Raw genomic sequence first — 19,595 nt, 5'->3', positions numbered from 1 at the left:
ATGCTGAGGTGTTCTTACTTTCTCCCCTCTCTCTCTCGTTATCAGCGCAGAAAATGTTTCAGAAAACAGCGGCAGCGGCGACAGTGTCATTTGAGACCTTGCGAACCTCGTAAGCGATTCGTCTGGACAACCTCTCTTTCGCTGGCATACCAGTCCAGTCGAGCAGTCGTAGGAGTTCCTCCCCACGCGCATCACCACCCCCTAGAAACATTCCCTCCTTTTAGTGTCTTTTCGGTTAAATATCGTTTACACTTTCACAGGCCGTACCGTCCTCTCTGCCGAAGATTAGCGCGAAAGAGTTGCGTCGTCGTCGTCGTCGTCGCGATAGGCTCCAAGCGCGTCTGTCCTGCGTGGCCAGCAGTTTTGTCCGATGTCAGCCGAGGTCAGCAGACGTACCTCCCGCGGTACGGGCGACGTGTTACCGGACACCGAGTGGGCCAGGTTGGGGCTGTCACAATGGCCGCACCGACATCGTTTCGTTCGTTCGTTCGCCCCGGAGAAGTAAAGCTCCAAAAGCGCGTGCGGTTCGCGTTGCCACAAAAAGGCTTATCGCATTAACCACTACCACTACCACTGCCCACCAGTACTACCACCGTGCCCTTCATCACCACCCCGGAACGCGGTCTTTTTGTTGAAAGTTCTTTAACATCCCGATAGGGGCCAACGGTGGCCAGCTGTGCTGACGAAATCGATCGAAGACGATCTCTCAGACCTGCCCTGCCCTGTCCTGGTGTCTATTTATGGGGATGATTCCAGTGGTAATTATGATTTCTTTCCCCCCCCCCCCCCCCCCACCCCGATGGCCTGCGATGGTCGCTGGCGTTATCGCTGGACGCCGCCGCCATCACCACTGTTCAGTCGGTCACGGTTGCGGGTTTGCCGCGTTTCTTTGGCTTTTGGCCGAAGACAACAGCGAGTAGGCCAGGAGTGCTTATCACTGAGACAGCCTGCCAGCCAGCCCCAGCTAGCCAGCTGATACACGACGCGCAAGATTGGAGCCGACGATTGATGGGTTGTATGCGGTGCGAAGAATGGAAAGAAGTTTCCCAAATTCACGATCTCATAGCGTGAAGCTCACGCAGGATTTCTTTGTTTTGTTGGATTTCGATGTTTAAATTAAGGATGATTTTTGTGGTTTTTTCCATCCTAAATCCTTGCCATTTTGTGAGGCTCATCGAGCTGACAAATCTTATGCTTCTGTCTAAATAGCCTAATGCTACTTACGATATGGGACGAAATTAATTTCGAATTAATTTAAAAAAGAGCAGTAGTAATGTGATTAATGCAGTATAAATCACAGACAGTTTAACATAACAATAGGAAAAGCGTATCGTTTGTTCAGCCATTACAATATATCTTAATTCGATAATAACAGCCTTCGATAACCGATCAGATCATCAATATTTTTTTTTAAGAATCAACACCACAGCCTTTTAAATTTGATGTGATAATTCTTTTCCGTTTTTCTTTATTTTCAGTATCAATCTTCCGATTCGCGAGCTACATTTGTACTTGTCAACCAAATAGTGTCAGTGTATTGTGATTAAACATCCTAGTGACCGGATCTTAAATCGAGAGTCTTAATGCTGAAAGTTGCTTTGATTGGATTTCATAACGTTCAAGTTTACTGTCTGCTTGTTAACTTTGCAAATTAAATGTTGCAGAAACATTAAACGACAAACACAATCATGGCCCCAAAAACACAATTTAAGGAGCAGGATTTGGCTTTAACACGTACACCCAACACTCAGCGTTCAAAGCGAATAATGATATCGATTGACCACCGTGGTCATCCCAACGCGGTCAAAGCATAAAGCCCTCAAGCGGTACTGATAACAAAGCCCCAGAGGGTGCAGCCTTTTCGAAATAGGGCATCTCCCATCCCTGAACCGAGCTGGAGCGGCCATTTGCTGTGGATCGAAATCCCCACGAAGCAGAAGAAGAGGAAGAAGAATCCTCCAAAATCCACATCCACACAACCAAAGTCCAAAGCCTACTCAAAGCCGAGCAAAGGTCCAACAACATGGGTCGGTCCCCGGTTAAAGCCTCCCCGTCCTTCGCCATTTGTCGCAGGAGTCCAAGTCGCCTCTTGTTGCGGTTGCCCGGTCAACGGATAATCCCTGGCCGGCTGGCCGGTTGGCTGGCTGGCCAGAGCTGGCAACACCGAACCCGCCAACTGGGAGCAGGCGGTAAAAGGCGGAAAAACGGTGAGTTCCGGCGCTACTGTCAGCACTCTAAACGCCACCATGATCACATCGATGACGATGATGATGATGGTTGAGGTGGTGGCGATTCAAATGCATTGTTTTTCTCGTTTAACCAGCGACAGAGAGGGGCAGAGAGGGAGAGAGACGGGGCCAGAGTAAAACGGAAAATTCCATCATCTGGCCATCAAGTTCTGCCGGCCTCCGTGCAGTTGACATTCCCAGTGTCGCGTGCGTGTGTGTGTATGGGTGTGTTTGGGCTGCTAAATTAAATCCAATTCAATCCGGAACAGCCGGGTTGACGGACGCGAGGACAACACCCCACACATGTGTCGGTCGAGGAAAAGGAAATAAATCACAAAAGCACACACACACACACATGTACACGGTGCGAGGACATTTCCTGGTCCCCCTGGATCCTTAAACATCAATCCCGGTTCGCCGGTCACACCCCGGGTCCGGGACCTAAAGGACACAAATTCGCGTCCCCGTTGATGGACGTCCGCTGAAGGAGCGAGGCGACGAGGGAGAGTAGTGAGGTGGGAGGTCGGAACCCCCCCAGCATAAATGCGGTGGCGGTGGCGGTGAACCGACGACCGGGACCTCTCTCGCCGGGGTCCGGAAGGCCATCAACCGACGATGCTCGAGTTCGAACACAAACGCGTCGTCGTCATCGTTGCCGTTGCCGCTGCTTCCTCTCTTTTCGCACCCTCTAATTCGATTGCCCCCCTTTCTTGGGGGGCGCGCGAGAGTTTTCCACGGGTTTTTCCATCCTCCGTCCCATCCATCCGTCGGAATCCACCTCCGTCGGTGAGAGCGAGGAGAGACAGAGAACTCGCCATCTCTTTCTCGCACACGGTGGCCGGTGGCTCGCATTACACAAGGCGTGGCCTCTAGCCCCTCAAGCGGCGTGGTTGGCTGAATGCTGGCGGGCTGAGAGTGGGCCGCAGCCAAAGCGAGAGATCACCCAACATCACCCAACGGTTCGCAGGCAGCATGTGTGCGAGAACGGGACAAACGGTGTGTATGTGTGAGTCGCAGAAGCTCGTCGCTCTGCAGAAGAAGGAAAGGGAAGCACCAGTGAAGAAGGAAGGAGAACGAAGGTGGTCGACTGGCTGGCTGGCGGGGGGGTCGGGTCGGGTCGCGTACCTTTAGCACCCGTCGCACCATTTTGCTCCGTTCGGGAAATTCAGTTCAGGAAGGCCATTCGGATAGAGAAGAGCAGGCTGCCGCAGCACAGCCACAGCATAGCGCGCGTTGTTGTTGTTGGTTGCTTGGTTGCTGACGTCGTCGTCACCGTCGTCGCCGTGTGTGTTCCGTACGTGTTGCGCGGTCTAGGGTGGAGGTCTCGCACCGCTGCTGCATGGGCCGCACGTATCCTCGTCGTGAATCACGAAAGCCGAAAGATCGATTGCGACTGCTCTACTGTGACTACTACTACTGTTCGAATTTTTTTTTCCCCCCCGCAAAACACAAATTCATCCTCGATCGCATGTGCGTGTGTGTGTGCGCTGTGTGGAGAAGTGTGCGAAGTGATACAAAGCATACAGAAAAGATTACAACGAAAAATCAACCAGCCTCACCTCACAAACCAGAAGCCGCGATCCGGTGGTGCGTTGCCTGCTGATCGTCCGTGATCCGATCCGACCGGTGAAGATTCCTTGTGCGTGTGTGTGCGCGTGCGTTCCGTGATTTTCCCCGGTTTGTTTTTTTTGGTTCGCATTTTTAACCTTTTCACTAGTGCCAGTGTCCTTCGACGCCGGCTAAATATACGATCCCCGCAGTACGCCACGTTCTCACTGAATATCACACTCGTAGTAGGCGCATCTCAGTGTGTGTTGGTGGTATCTATTTTTTTGTTTTCTGTTGCATGCAGCTGTCAAACGTGGTGCGTGTTGTTGATCGTTTTTGGCTTCGACTTTGAGGTAAGGTCGTCGAAAGGCAACAGAATCGCGAACCCCTGCCCCTGCCTTGCACCCCACCCACCACCACCGATATCCTGTTGTGTTCTTGTGTCTTTGTACGGTGTCTCTGTTTGTCGTGATGGTTTTGTTGCTGGTGAATCAGTGAAAGTGACGTGTAATTTCCGCTGCACGATCTCGGAGTGCACGCCGCGTGTTTGACGATCCCCCTCCCGCCCCTCGCCTTCCACCACTCACCATCTGACTGATCGGGTGAAAAAAAAAACGCACCCCACCGCAGAAACCATTTCCTGTTGCACCGGGCACGGGAACGGCCGGAACCATTTTCCTCGATAGTGTCGGCCCCCCCGACTGCGGGGCCAAAACCGGAAGCAATATTCTGGCACACCACAACACGCTCGGCATGTACGGCGGTGGCGTCCTCTGCCCGTCGCCCTCGACCGCGACCGGGTTCTACAATCCGCGCGGCCAGGGCTCGGAGATCGGGGCGCTCGAGCTGGGCTTCCCGCGCGGGATGGCCCTCGTGCCACCGCCACCCCATCATGCCTCGTGGCGTACGACCGATCCGGCCGGTACGCTCGGTGGTACGCACCTACCGGTCAGTGGGTCCGGTGGTGGGGCCGCCGGTACGACCGGTTCTGCCGGTGCCGATGACATCACCACCCTCGGTCCCTCCGTCATGCAAACCTCATCCTCGTCATCCTCCGCCAGCGGAGGCCAGGATAAGAAGGATTTCCTCTCGTCCGCATCCGCATCCTCAGCCGGCGGCGGCGCCGGCACCACCAGCCTATCCGTTGGTGTTGGCCAGCATCCGTCGTCGGCCGGTAGCGGTGGGTTGGCCGGTCTAGCCGGCGGTCCCGGCAGCGGTTCGTCGATCGACAAGAAGGAGTTCCTTTCGCTGCAACAGAGCACGACACCCGGTTCCCAGAGTCTAACCAGCCAGAACGGGAGCCAGCAGGACGTGAAAGCACAGAACATCGAGTGTGTCGTTTGTGGCGACAAAAGTTCCGGCAAACATTACGGACAGTTCACCTGCGAAGGTAAGTGGCCTCCCTCCCCTCTCTTCGTGAATCAACATAGTAAGCAGCAGGAACAGTAGACCGTATGTTGTTGCTAAGACGACGACGATGCTGCCACTGCTGCTGCTGCTGCTGCTGTTAAGACGCTGCGCCTCTGATCGGTTATTGCACTCGCAACAAAGCAGACACAATTAATCAAAACAAATAAGCATAAAAAGCGGCCAACCTGAAATGGTCTAATGGTGGATTTATGGGATTTTTTCATTGAAGAGATGCAGCCAGCCCGCCTTTACGTAACGTCTCTTTCTCCTGTTCTATCTGCCAGCGCCGCAAAGCCATTAGGCCACAACAACATAATCATAAAGCAATTGACTTTCTTAAGGCCACGCTGCCAGGGGTTGCGGTTCCCTTCGTTTCTTCAGCAGTTTTTTTTTGTTGATTTTCCGGGTAGTTTTTCCCCAACATTTTTTTTTTGTTGGTGTGTGTGTGTTCCACTTCGATTTTCGGCCAGCGCTGAAGGAAATCTGGAAAAAACGTTCGTTTTCCTGCGTCGTCCCAGTTTTGTCCATGTGTCAGAAGCATTATGACGATGCCGATGATCATCCCTTTGGCCCCTTTGGCAAGGATAATACGTTCTCGACCTTTCGTGCTCGCAGCAAGAAGCGTCGTGAGATCTCGTGAAGATTTCGACCAACATCTACGCGGTGGTACGTATTTTGTGCGGTACGGTACGTCTTTATTTATGGAGAACCATTTCTCTTCCTGCGTGCGTGCACCCAAAGAAGGGGTGGACGGGAGTGTAATGCTCATGTTTTGCGAGTGAAGTTGGACTGGGCGGTGAAATATGGATATGCAAATCGGCTCCGAGCTCCGAGCGGATTACAGTTCCGGAAGGATAATTTTCCGCCTCAGTTGATTGATATCCGTGCATTTAATCAAACACACACACACACAAGCACACATATGCGTTCATGCTGGCGAGATTTGTGGATGTCGAGTCCTGGCCGGGGGATGTAATGAGATTGGCTCGAGAGGCGCAACCGCAACAGGCAGAGGCCATTGTTTGCCTTCCGTGGTCTCACTGCTCTCGATGGACTCTGGACCATTGTTTGTCGTTTGGTTTGGCAAACATTTGGATAACACACTGGTTGTTGCAGGGTCAAAAGGTGAGAAGCCGCGCCGTGATCTAGCGAAGAAGGTCCTCCGGGAGTTCGCCCAAACATTCTCGAGCATCATTCAGCTCGAGGTTGATTGAGGCTACTAACTCCTTCAGCTTTAATCTTTCAATTAACTGATAGTGGATGACGATGAAGCAAGCGACGGGATGGAGGACCACCACAATGAAGTGAATTGGCCGCCTGATAGTGGAAGCAATTGTCACGCCGAAGCATTTCGTGACATTTGACCATCGATTGGTGGACCTCCTCGCCAGTGTCCAAATCGGATTTTATTCGATGCGGCTTGCGCTCGCGGTATTTGGAGCTGGAATGGCGCCGAATTGGTCGCGCGACACAACAACAAAAAACGAGTCCGAAAACCAAGTCCAAGTAGCATTCCAAAGGCGCTCGATTGCGTCTGGCGCTGATAGCGAGAAGTGCGTCGGGGCACGCACTCTGCGACAGGGAATGGGGCTGTAAATGGCCTGTAACATCATCAGCTGATAGTAATAATGATGTAGACGATGATGATGATGATGATGATGATGTTGATGAGCATCAGCCGTCGGGATATATGATGGAAGAGATGGATATTCACACCTCGCGCCCTTGACTGAACGGAATGCCAGGTTCGCGGTGGAAGTGAACCGGTTCGCGGGTTCGCGGCCTCTCCGTTTCCTCTCTCTCTTTTCCCTCCTTTATTCGCTTCTGTCTAATACTGTCCCGGAATCATCCCGAACGGTGATGCTGCATCTCATAATGGCAAACCGGCAAAACGATCAGCTGGTGTAGCGCCTGGTATTAACCAACCGTGGAGTGCATCGCACCCGAGAGAGAGAGAGGAAGAACCGGGACAAAAGGGGGAAAGCTCACGGGACCCGAAAAAAAAACGAGGGAAAAAACGCGGAGAAACAAACCGGTGCTCAGAACCAGTAGCGGCGCATCACCACGATTGATGATATGATCTGCGGTGGAGTCGTTCCTTCGCATAATGTTCTGACGAAGGCGAGAGAGAGAGGTTTTGAGAGGTGGACAAGGCCATAAAGCTGGTCAAATGTCAAGCTGCAACGGGTCAATTAATCCTTGCCGTTGCCTTCTGGGCTTCTGGTCCGTTGTGGCATGGTGTGGTGGAAAAAGTCACGGAACGACGTCGAAGGCGCGGATTCGAAGCATCGTCGTGCGTCCAGAACTCGTTCCTCAAGAGCGGGAGAACCGGAACCGGCTTCTTCTGCACGCATCATCCTCATCCGGATTCGCGTTCGAGAAAACCAAAAACGATTACATCAGTCCCTGCGGCAGGTGCTGGTTGGCCTCCTTTTTTTGGGAGCACGGAGTGGAACGAAGAGGGAGGTCCGTGTGTGTGTGTGTAGCTAATCAATCCGCCGGACAGCAGCCCACCGGTGTGGTGATCGATCGTTCGAAGTGATCGACGACCAATGGATCACAATGTAGCGGATGCGCGCTCGGGCGCGCGAACGAAACAGAGAGACAGGGTTGAAGGGCCAAAGGGGTCATCCTCGCAATCCGGAGTGTGTGAGAGGTCGAGGAGAGTGGACCACCACGACCACGTGGCCACTCCGCGGGGTCCACTCGAGCACATGCGCACGAGATGGCCTTTTAGCCGATGATCGAGGTCCGAGTGAAGGAGGTCACCACCGGGCGACTGCCGCTTACCGTGTGTGCGCGCGCGAGCGCTCCTGGTGTCAGCAGGTCAATTGCGTATTTGTGTGGCAGTTCTTCTTCTTCTTCTCCTCTTGGTGATCGGAGGAGGTGGACAGAAAGGGGTTCGCACTGCAACGACAACGATGACGCCGAGAGGGTCACAGAAGGTCGCTCGAGAATCGTTGGTTGGTTGGTTAGCTGAGAGTACGACATAGTAGGCCAGGTATAACGTCACACCACGTTTGACACTTCTCGGTGCCAGTGACGGTGTTGACCGTTTGCTTGAAATCATCGCGCATTACGATACGAAGAAGGCTCTTTTCTCGAACGCGACGCATCGTTCGCTCGCCTTGAAGTCAGTGTCCTTGTGTTCGAAGCACCGCCGGGAGTCACAACTAGGTCTAAGCGAGCATTACGTCATCGGTCACCATCCATCATCATCATCTGTGGGGGGGTACTGCTGATCGCCGGGCGACGTGACCATTCGCTCGAATCCTTTTCCAGCCCGATCGCCATGTTGCCGCCACTATCGGCCGACACCAGTTGATAACAGTGTTGCCCGCGTGCGTGTGTGTGTGCGCGCGCCTATCAAACGACAAGTGTACTACCACGAGTGCGCGCCCGTGTGTGTGTGTGATAGTGTTTTTTTTTTGTTTCTCTCCGCCGGTAGTGTACGCTTATCAACATGGCGTCAAATGGTGCAAGACGCGATGCGCGCGGGATCCGTGTGTGTGTGCTTTTTTTTGTTTTTCGATTCCCCGCGCGATGGTCCACGACCACGACCGTATCATCAACCCCCGTGGCCGCGATAAGATGCGATGAAGCTGCGAGCGGCCGCGTTGACGGCGATCACGACCAAAATCTGAAGCCCTCTCGAGCCGTCGAGGGATAGAGTCACAGTGTGTTACTAAGGCGACGCTGAGCCCGCGACATCCCGGCCAGGTTGCTTCGATTTCACGACAACTGCAATCGGTCTGCCAGCTTGCTTGCTTGGTTGCTTGCTTGCTTGCGGAGTGCACTTCAACCGATGGCCCACTTTCACTGTCCGTTAGCTCCGTTTGCCGTTTTTTTTTGTTGTTTAGTTTGCGACACCCCAGCAAGGGCACGCGCGCCCGTGTGTGTCCATGGGTGTGTGTGTGTGTGTTGGTCATAATTACACCGGGATTGATTTGCAGTAGCTGCAGCTGCACCGAGCCATCACGTGTCGTGCCATGCGGTGCAGTGCCTACTAGCGATGATTATGTTGCTGATGGCGTCGGATGCATTCTTGAAGAAAGGAACAAAAAAATAAAACCGAGCACCGAGAGCAAGGTACCGTAACGGCACCGGCTCCTCGAGGCCATTTCAAGTTCAAGAGTGAGAAAAGGAGGGATGACGTAACACAGGCGCGCCGGAATGCAGCGAATGTGTGCCAAACATGCGACCACCAGCTTGGCAAATCGCGTTGGCATTGCATCTGGTGCCGCTGTACCCTTGTCTTATCTCATCGCGTCGTGGCGTTATCCGGGCTTAACGGTGCATCCCATACCACCCTCCCACTCGGGAATGCAGGTGCATTGGCCTTCTGCTTCTTTCTGGAACAGAAATTAATTGTAATTAAGTCATTTCGCCTTCATCATCATCACCATCATCATCATCATCGGTGGCCCTTCCTCCTAATCACAATCCCCACTCAATTTCTGTGAGCACCATATAGCACCGGTCTCGGTTCCGACATCGTAGCGTCGGTGGCCAATTATGAGCTTCACACCAACAGTTCACGTTGAATAGTGCGCGCGAATGCAGCCAACCATTGCCCGCGCTTATCCAGGTGGTGCTTCTTATCGTATGCGGATCCGTTCCCTTATCCGTGGCGCGCTGCTCACACCGAACGGCGGTCCGCCGATGACCGCTTGGTAACGCCTTGGGGCACCTGCCCTAATTCGACTAATTAGCCGCGACCGTCAAATGCCACTTCGGCGGAAGTTAGTCAACCGCGTTTGACGCCAAGGAGCGGCCGCGCCTCCTTTCAAGCGGCTGATCTGCTTTTCCCGTGAATTCCGCGGTGCGTGCACCCCCTCTCCATTTTCCTCCCTCTCCTTTGGGGGTGCGTGGGGCGCCAGGAGGATCGAATTCTGTCGCCCGTCTGCCGTGCGGCCCCGTGGCCAATTAACCGTGTCCCTGGGCGGCACAATTCGTCACGATATCACGCGTCGCCGTTCCTCTTTTGGTTTGTTTCCCTCCGCTGCCGGTCAATGTTTTGTGTTCGTGGCCGTCGGTCGGAGTGTATCCTTTTACGGACGGTTCTGGCGGTAAGTGGCCAGAGGAGTACCTTTTTGCGTTGAGGATGAGACGGGGGGGGGGGGGGGGGGGGGGGGGAGATTTTATTAACTATTAACCTCAATTCAAACGAGTTCGAGTGGACGAGAAGTCTCGTGGAGTCAAAGGGAGAGTAGGTGGGAATGGTGAGGTGGGTGGTGGTGGGTGGCTCACGACCTGCGCGATCCTCACGCGATTCGATCGAATTCGATTTTAATCCAACCAGATTAAGCTGTGGGATCTTTCTCTTCCTCGCTCGCTCTCTCTCTGTTTCTCTCTCTCTCCTACTCTCTCTGTTTCGCACCACATTCTGGTTGAGGGGCGCGCAATCGATCTTGGCGCGCGCGCGCGCGCTCGTCTCTCGATCGCTGAAGTGAGCAAAAATCGTGACCTACTCGTGCCCGCGATCAACTAACCTCGCGACCCCTTTGCCACCCTCAACCCCCCTTAACCGATCCGTACCACCCCGTGGATGACCCGTAACGGGTTGAGGTTAGGTCGAGCAGCGGAGTCTTCTCCTCCTCACCATCGTCGTCGGTTTCATTGTTCGATTCGCTTATGTTGCTGCGTGTTATCGCTGCTCTGTGCGTCGTCACACACACACACACACACGTGGAGGGGACGGTGAATGCTGAGAGAAAAGGCGGAAACCATACCGCACCTCACCCTCTCCCCCCCCCCCCTTGATTTGATCGAACGAACAGGCGGACGATCGATCGGATCGCGATCGCGATCTCGGATGATTTCGTTCCGTTGCAAGAAGCCTCCAACCGATTGCCGATTGGCGAGAACCACCCACTCACGGGCGCGGGCGCACGTCATCGTCCTTTCGTCGCTTATTAATAATAATCCGGATCGCCCGTTCCCATCCAGCACCCCCTTTGCTCCAAGTGGATTGTTAACCGCCAATCACCGCGGGAACCAACGACCGGCGACCGGCGAGCGAGCGAGCGAGAGGCGATCGATTATTGTTGCTCTCTGCCCATCATCGTGATGATCATGATGATGATGATGATGATGATGATCGGATGCTGCCTTTCGTCGTTGTTGTTGTTGATGATGATGAAAACGATCGAATGTAATCGTTTACCATTGCCGGCCGATCATCATTATTATTGTCATCACCAAAGGTGGACACGCCAGTAATTATGGTGATCACTCCGGCGACGGCGATGATGGTGCCCCCCCCCCCCCCCCCCACTCCTGGTGTGCCCGCTTTTCAAATCATTTCTGTCACACACACACGTGTCTCATGTGGCCACGGGAGGAAGACGAATCAAAACAGTCCGCCTCAAGATGGAATGTGCGGTTCCAGCCGCGGTTCAAGACGATCGCCCCTTGCTGCCTCCCCCTTTCGTCGGTGAAGGACAATTGGCGGACTTTAAATTGATTTTAATTAACTCCCGGTCCCGGGCCCCGGGCCCCATAGAAAATTCTCTTATGTGTTCGTTGCGGTTGCTGCCAGGAGGACAGCCATTTGCATGCCTCGCGTTGTGATCGGTTATCGGTTTGAAGATTGAAGAAGCTCCAGAAGCCGAAGAGAGGACGCAGATTCCAAGAACGACTCCTCTCCCTCTTCTAACCCTTCTTCAGCAACACTCCTCTCGGAGTCCTCTCGGAGGTGCTTCAACCGATAATGACAACGCCACAGCAGCTCCGGCTCAGAATGTTTGTATTATTTTGGAGGATAATGTCCGACGTAAATGGTTGCGAGCACACACACACTCATGGGGGTTTAACCTTTTGACCCCCCCCCCCCCCCCCCCGCCTTGTCCGAGACTTGTCGGTAGCGTCGTGGTAAATAGAGTTATTCAATGTCGCAGCGGCCAGTGCCGAGTCCACGATGATCACCTCGTGGCCGGACAAGCGCCTTTACTGAAGGGGAATTGATTTACGTTGAAATCCCGGGGTAGCTGCTGCTGCTGCTGTTGCTGATGTTTGCTGTAAAAATTAATGAAAAAACTTGAGCTACACGACCCGAGCCCGAGAGACTCATTATGGGACCCCGGGGGCCTCAGTCGAGTCCTCCTCTTTTTTTTTATTCTGGAGTCCTTCGGCGTCGGATCAATAAAGTCCGGAGGTGTGTGCAAAACAAAAAAACAAAAAAACAAAGGTGCTCAGCACGAACCGGCTCGGAGGCAGAAGTGATTCTGAGAAGAGCAAATGTTTACTTTTTAATGCGGCGGCCCCTTCCGGGATAAGCCCTCACAAAACATGGCCAGGATGTGATTTATGAACAATGAGCGACGACCATGTGTGTGTGTTCGGCGCGTGGTGGTGGTCCATTGGATCTGGGCGGGAAAATGAAGAAAAGCGCGAAACCGAACAGACCACAGAGATGGAGGCATTCTTTCTCGACCTTAGAAGGTGGACATGGTCCACTGGGAAACACTGGTATTAGCTTCTCGGATTGGAACCGTTTTGGTCCACTGGATGGTTCGAAGAGACCGGTTCGAAAGGCGCGGGAAACTGGAACCTAAATTGCCAACATCCGACACTATCCGTCAAGCGGCAGCAGAAACAGCGAACGAATACTCGCGTTTCCTATTGCGTCGAGACGTCGAGAGTACGTCGTTGTTTCGATAATTATCGCTAGGATTTGTTTGTGCGCATTGCTGCTGCTGTTGCTGCAAGTACGATCTCTGCTGCACGAACTGCGCTGCTCCTTGGTACACCTTCACTCACCGGGCTCCAGGAGAAGTACAAGACACCGACGACGACGACGACGACGACGGCGACGAATGGTCCGGCCCCGGGCCTGGGAAACTGCGCGCTGTCCTGTCTCGTGTTCCCTTTGGTTTCGCTGCTTTTAATTCTCTTCGCGCACATTGCGCTCGACAATCGATTTTAATTCAATATTACTCCTGGGACCCAAGAGAGACCAAGGGAGAGAGAGAGAGAAGCCAGACGATGGTACCGCGCACATCCGTGCAGATAATGGCCAGTAAGTCACCGCCGGTCACCCAGTCGCCACAGGCACAGGGAGCTAGGGAAGCTGGAGCTGTAGGGCCCTGCAACGCAATGCGCTGGCGCTGGCGCTGGCGATTTCGCAAACGATCCGCACCGCGCAGATGACCACCACCAGCACCAGTCCGGATTGGTCGTTCCTGTTCTGGAAATAAACTCATAAGTACCCGAGCAAGTCGTGATCTTATTCTTTATGCGCCACCAACAGCAGCATTGGCAGCATGGGCAGCAACAGTATCATGGGAAAGAGGATTGCGTTGGTCTTGCTGCTGGTCACACGCTGGACGGCGTTTAGTGTCACACGGAACCAATGGAACTTGCAAATGCCCGAGGGCTAACGGTTTAATTATGTTTTCAAAAATGCGCAACGCTCGAAGCTCGATGGAGAGCAAAAGGTTTTTAATGAAATGATCGAGATGATCGTATCGCGATCGTTATCGCGCGCAGTTCATACGACACACACAGCGCCAGGGGGAGTGTGTTCCGGTTCAATGTTGCTGTTGCTGCTGCTGCTGCTGCTCTTCTTTCACAACAACCACCACCACCTCTTATCGCGATGCATCGATCAGCATCGATCGGATCCCGTGGAAAAATAATTTATTATTTCATATTCTGACCGACTCTCGGTTGGGTTGGGGGGGGAATCTTGGAGGAAGCCGCAGCACGATCCGAGAGCGGACACACGACTCGATCGATTTCGCTGTTTGCTTTTGCAAACCGGTAAACCGCCGGAGAACGGAACGTCTGCTGGCCACTCGTGATCGATTGTACGCTGACGTAAAGGTGCCGCTCCGTGGATGCATCATGATCCGGTGGATGCGTACGAGACGATGACGAGCTGAGAGGAAAATTATAAGATTGGAAAATGAGTTTTCCACTTCCACGCCCGCCGATAACCGATGATCTTGTGATTAAATGAAGCATTTATCGTTTCACCTTTCGGTCGGAAAAAATGCATTCCAAAAGCATAACGGAGCACCGGAAGGGGGAATGCTTGTCCCCCTGGCTCGCTGATTACAGGCCCAGACACGTTACACGTCCAGAATGACACGACATTCGGCGCTGGCGTCAGGCCACCACAGGCCTTGTTCTGAACTTTTTCGGGGGTATCCGTTGGTTGATTTTTAATCAAATGCAATTCAATTAAATTCAATTCCGTCGGTGGCCTAGGCCCGGTGTCCCTAGGGTCCAGCACAACAGACTGGCAGGCGTCAATCAGGAACCGAGAAATCTGAACCACCCAGGAATGTAAATTTATGCAGAATTAGCTGCTGCTGCTCGTGCTGTTGCTGGTTAAACATGCAACCCAAAATGGGAGTGACCGCCACACTACATGGATATCGATATCGGTTGTCGGTTGCTGGCCCGGGGTGGGAATGTAAAAAATGGTCCCACCTACCCCAAGGATACCCCCAAAAAAGGTGGCCACAAATTTTCAAACTCGACTCGACAACTCATTCAACACGAGCTCGCTTTCGACCATCGAGAATCCTTTGAATCTTGTGTCGTGTGTGTGTGTGTGTGTGTGTGTGTGTGTGTGTGTGTCGATGACCGTGGCCAGTGTGGGTCTAGGTTTATGAATAATGTATTCATACATCATACATCGCACCCACACATCGCTCCCAGCCCCTCCTCCAGCGCACCGCAAGTACATGACACCTCCGTGCCGGATCCATTTGCATGGTCGCCAGCAGGTCCAGTAGGTCCAGCAGGCGGCGACACTGACCGAATGGTCCCCTAAGGGGGCACCCCTGTTCCTCCTGCCTCTCTTTTCGTTTGCGAGGAAACTTTAAAAACCGGGAAATGGGTGTATGTTTTCCGAGAATCCGAGATCCGGATACGGAGAGAGAGGGGAATCAGTTTTCCACCGAAAACCGCGCGTGTACCTTCGTCCCTTCGTCCCGGTCGAAACTGTCACGATTTCCACGACCACGACGCCTCTCGACATTCCCAGATGGGAAAAAAGGGGGTGGGCGTTCATAATCAATTATCCGGCAACGAACCACAAAATTATCTCGTTATGCTCACGCTCCGATCCATATATCCACAATGTTGCGGGTGCCCCAGACGCGGACCGGAGTCCGTTTCATCGCCTAAGGACATCACCAGGGAAGCCGGGGCCGTGACGTGCGTGGTACGAGCGTCCGTCTGCCAGCCACTCGCCTTTATCTCGTTCCTTCTTGCGCCGGAGGGAAAATCCGGGGTTAAAGGAATGACGAAAGAGGAGGAATAGGAGAAGCAGGAGGAGGGCGTGGTGGAGCAAAGGATTCACTTACCGGATCTAGATAAATAGGTGTATCATCGGGATTTTTTAATTTAATTATCCGATCGTTCGCTCGTTCGCTCCCGGGGGCGACATGATGGATGTGGAACCGTTGTGTGTGTGTACCATGCCTTTGCATATGAGTTCATTCCGTCCCTTTTCGTGGTCTTAATCCTGTCGGGCACGAGACTCGGTCGCTTCATGGTGCTTTAAAGGTCGTCAGTTGTGCTTCGGGCATTCCGAGCTTTAAAGAGCGATTCACGCCTCCGATAGTGTTATCGGTTATTACCGATTCCGCATGCTGCGTTGTGTGCGGAATGACAAATAGCTTGCAGCGAAAACGATTTTCCAACGGAATGTAACAAAATGCAACACAAAGATCGAATCATAACTTGATTTCCTTTGGTTACTCTGATGGTTAAGAGTACCTTTCGGAAGATTAGAACAGTATACTCTCCGGGGGAGAGTATATGAAGGCCAAGTAACCCAGGAATCAATTGAAATGTTGGCAAAAACAAAAAAGGGGGGTCCGGGAAATCGTAAAACCATGTGGACCATAAAGCCCAGCACCCCGGCTGCAACGCAACGTCCAGTCGACCATGAGACCAGCGTCCATGGTCATGATGACGCTGATGATTAACAACCGAGACCGCGACCACGGGGGTGGCCACGTAATGCGCTACAAATTGGGCGATAATCTTAAATGAAGCAATTTCCTTCTGACCAAAGCCGACGCACCATCGCGGTGCGACGGTACATTGACCATCCACCCGCCATATTCGCTCGTCGTCGTGTGCATTATGAGGGCCGACCGACAGGGTGTCTACTCTAATTAGCGAACGTAATGAGTGCTCACCACAGTGTGGAAGGCGTTGGATGAAAATGAGATAACGAATGCAGAGAAAACTGCATCATCTGAACCGATTGGTAATTTGGATCGCTTCGGTAATCACTTCTTGCAATCTGGCCCATTCGAGGGCGCTTCTTAGACACCCTGATATTAGTAGGAGTAGTGATGGTCCTCTCGGGGGTTCGGGATCACTAATGAAATGACCCCAAGAAGTGATACAAAAATCGGTTGAAATTGGTGCGCTACCGTCGCGATTTGCGTACCGTCAGGCCGTCGTTTCTCATCCAACAGTTCATAAGTTCCCTTTCAGGTCCGGACACTGCCGCCCGGATCACGGACACACCGGCGTGGTGTATGATTATGCAGATTGCAAACCAGGGCCACCAACATGCGCTTTGCCTTACATTTGCATTTGCATAAAACAGAAGAGAAGAACAGAATCCAACGACGGCGACCACGACGACGACGTCGACGTTCGCAGTTGAAGATCCCATTACCGCTCCTCGCGCACTTGGATGTGGCTCGTCGCCTGTCCGTCAATTTTATTGTTGTTTCTCGCTCCCTGGGAGACGATGGACTGATGGACGCACGCTTTGATTTATGCTGCCGCTGCTCACACCGTGAACGTCAGTCAGTCAGTTTTCTCGTTTTAGTTTCCTTTCCTTTTTTTAATTTCCTCATAATCGCTCTTAGAACGAGCATCAAAGGAGTCGGGGAACGGAAAGGTAGGTGATGCACGTACGTGTCTTCACCGTGCACTTCGGGGAAGCAATTTTCGATGGAAACCACAACAATGGCACCCGCGCCGTACCGCACCGTTGTGTAATAACTCAATTTATCACCCATTTGGCAGTGGCAGAAACGGAAATGGACACCGAACGTGAAAAAAATGGATTCTGACCAGCGAGGAGTGGAGTGAGTTGCTCCCGAAAGACGCGCCGAAAGGTGAGAGGCCATCTCACTGCCGCCCAGGGCGGTCTCGCTGTCGCTGTGTGGTCCTGCAACACCATCCACGGTCGGTGTTTGTCAATTCGATGCGCTGGACGATGAGGAGCATGGTATTTATGGTCTCCAGAAGTCGGCGCGGTCGCAAATCAATCGAAAACTCGAAATGAAACTCTTCTCCATGACGCCCATCATCATCGTTGTGGTGTGGTATGGATTTGTGCGGTGCAATTTTGTGCATCATTTAGACGCTTCAACGTCGGATTGCACTTGGATTCCGTAGCGTACCGGCTGCAATATCCCGACCGATAAAAGAGGGTCTCGTCGAGTGAAGAGAAACTTTTGCATTCCAAAGCGGAAGCAACGCATCGCATCCAGAGTACGAGTCGTCCTGTGACATGTCCTTGCAACCGTATGCACTCCGTTACTGTTGCAATTCGTCCGTCCGTAGGAAGGAGTCTGTGAACGAAGTCAATCCCGAGGTTTCTGGATTTTCGTTTTTCCAAAACAGAAGTTCTCAGCCACCACTACCACCAGCAGCAACAACAGCGGGAGCTCCTTGTACTGTATTGGTCTTTGTATAGCGCCGGTATACCGGGAAATTGTTCCTAATTATTCGCACCAAAAAGGTGTCCCGCTGACGTTGACGGATTGTTACATTGTTACGGCCACCGAACCGCCGTTGTCATGTGTGTGAAACCTAGCGACTGGCAGTGGCCGCGATTCTCGTGAACGCCATGCTCCAATTGTTTGACGGTTTACGCCGGATCGGCCCATCGATTCTTTTCTGGGACGAACCGTGGCCTGGAGCGCAGAGCAGCGGGAACACACTCCGGGATGGAAGCTGATGAGGGGTTGCATACCGTTTGTACGCGTGCAAGACAATGTTCTTGGAGGACGAAGACGGTGACAACAAACCGACGGAAGGGGATATAGTTGCTGTATGCTTCCACATCTCACGCTTAGTATCTCGCGATCGCGAGTGAGGATCGTTCGCTCGTTCAGTGACCCTAAGACATTACAGTGACCGGCATAAGTAAAAGCCCACCCCTTGATTTTTGTAGATTTTTGACTATAAATCCTACATTTTCTATCGTATCCGGCAAGTGTTGTGGTTTTCTTGAAGGTTTAACATTCCTCTTTCAGTTTCATTAGCTTTCATCTCGATTGGATTGATAATAAATTTTTGATAAATGTTTAAATGAGAGATGGTCGATCACAGATGTGACAAAAGTAAAAGCCCACCTACAATGAAATTTACTTAACAATTGATATGGTCCCTCCTTAGCTCAGATTTTAAGTTACAGGTGTTTTGGCATGACGTCTTCACGATTTCAGGTGTATTGAGGTTCAAACTTGTTGAATGACTTCCAAAAAAATAATTGTTTTGATAATAACATAATTCTTAATGAAATTTTTATCTAATATTTCCCAGAAATTTTGATCCGTTAAAAATCTTGGCTTTGAGAAGGCCATTTCAGAAGGGGAGTGACACGAGAACATTAAAAATATTAGTTATTTTAGCAGCATGTTTAGGATCACTGCTCTGTTGCATAACAAAAGTGCTTTTAAATGGGCTTATTCGTACTGAATCCATCAAATAGTTATTAAGGGTGTCAACATAATTTTCGCCCGCCATAATACCATCATTTTCTTTAAATTGTCCACAAGAGCCATGGAAAATCCACCCCGCAACTTCATACTACCACCTCCGTGCTTGATTATGACCGGTACATTACGTTCTTTCAAACCATGGTTTATTTTCCGCCAATCTCTTTCGTGATAGTTTATATTAAATGTTTCCATTTATGATTCGTCAGACTATAGAACAATGCTCTAGCCTTCTTTTAACTTGGTTACACATTTCCGGGTGAAATTCAAACGTTTAACCATATTTTTGGCTTATAAACGGAAGACTTTTAGCATACGCACTCTTGTACTCATGTAGAGCTATTCTAATGTGGCATATTTTGCTCCAAAATAGACAGCGACAGGGTTTTCATGATGGAATAGATAGTTAATTCTAACGATTTCATAACCTCCGGAATGGTTTTTTTCATTTGTTCGATCATTCGTCTTCCCAGAACGTCTGGTTTTATATCTCATTTACTAATCTGATGAACATTGGTGATTAGTCATGATGGCATAAAGGCATCCCTTACTAATAATATTTTTTCTGCTAATATCTGTTGAGACACATGATTGAATCAATGCTGCATAAGAAGATTTCAGGCATGAAACGATTTTTTTTTCCTCCCATACACCCATTTCTTTAGCGAAAACCCGTGCCCAATCGACTTACTACTGG

General features: G+C 51.7%; 1 protein-coding gene across 2 annotated transcripts in view; it reads left to right on the top strand.

Annotated features, from left to right (window-relative positions):
• The first annotated feature begins 4,387 nt into the window (after positions 1-4,387).
• LOC125949507 (nuclear receptor subfamily 2 group F member 1-B) overlaps positions 4,388-19,595 on the top strand; it is a 69,782-nt gene continuing 54,574 nt past the window's right edge. For both annotated transcript variants that reach the window (XM_049676619.1, XM_049676618.1), the window contains exon 1: positions 4,388-5,166. In XM_049676619.1, coding sequence (XP_049532576.1) covers positions 4,530-5,166 — 637 coding nt within the window. In that variant the 5' untranslated portion in view covers positions 4,388-4,529. The remainder of the gene's footprint in view (positions 5,167-19,595) is intronic.

This window comes from Anopheles darlingi, chromosome 2 (genome assembly GCF_943734745.1).
Source record: "Anopheles darlingi chromosome 2, idAnoDarlMG_H_01, whole genome shotgun sequence".
Classification (NCBI taxonomy): domain Eukaryota; kingdom Metazoa; phylum Arthropoda; class Insecta; order Diptera; family Culicidae; genus Anopheles; species Anopheles darlingi.
The sequence above is the reverse complement of the archived record's forward strand: the minus strand, read 5'-3'. Positions and strand labels throughout refer to the sequence as shown.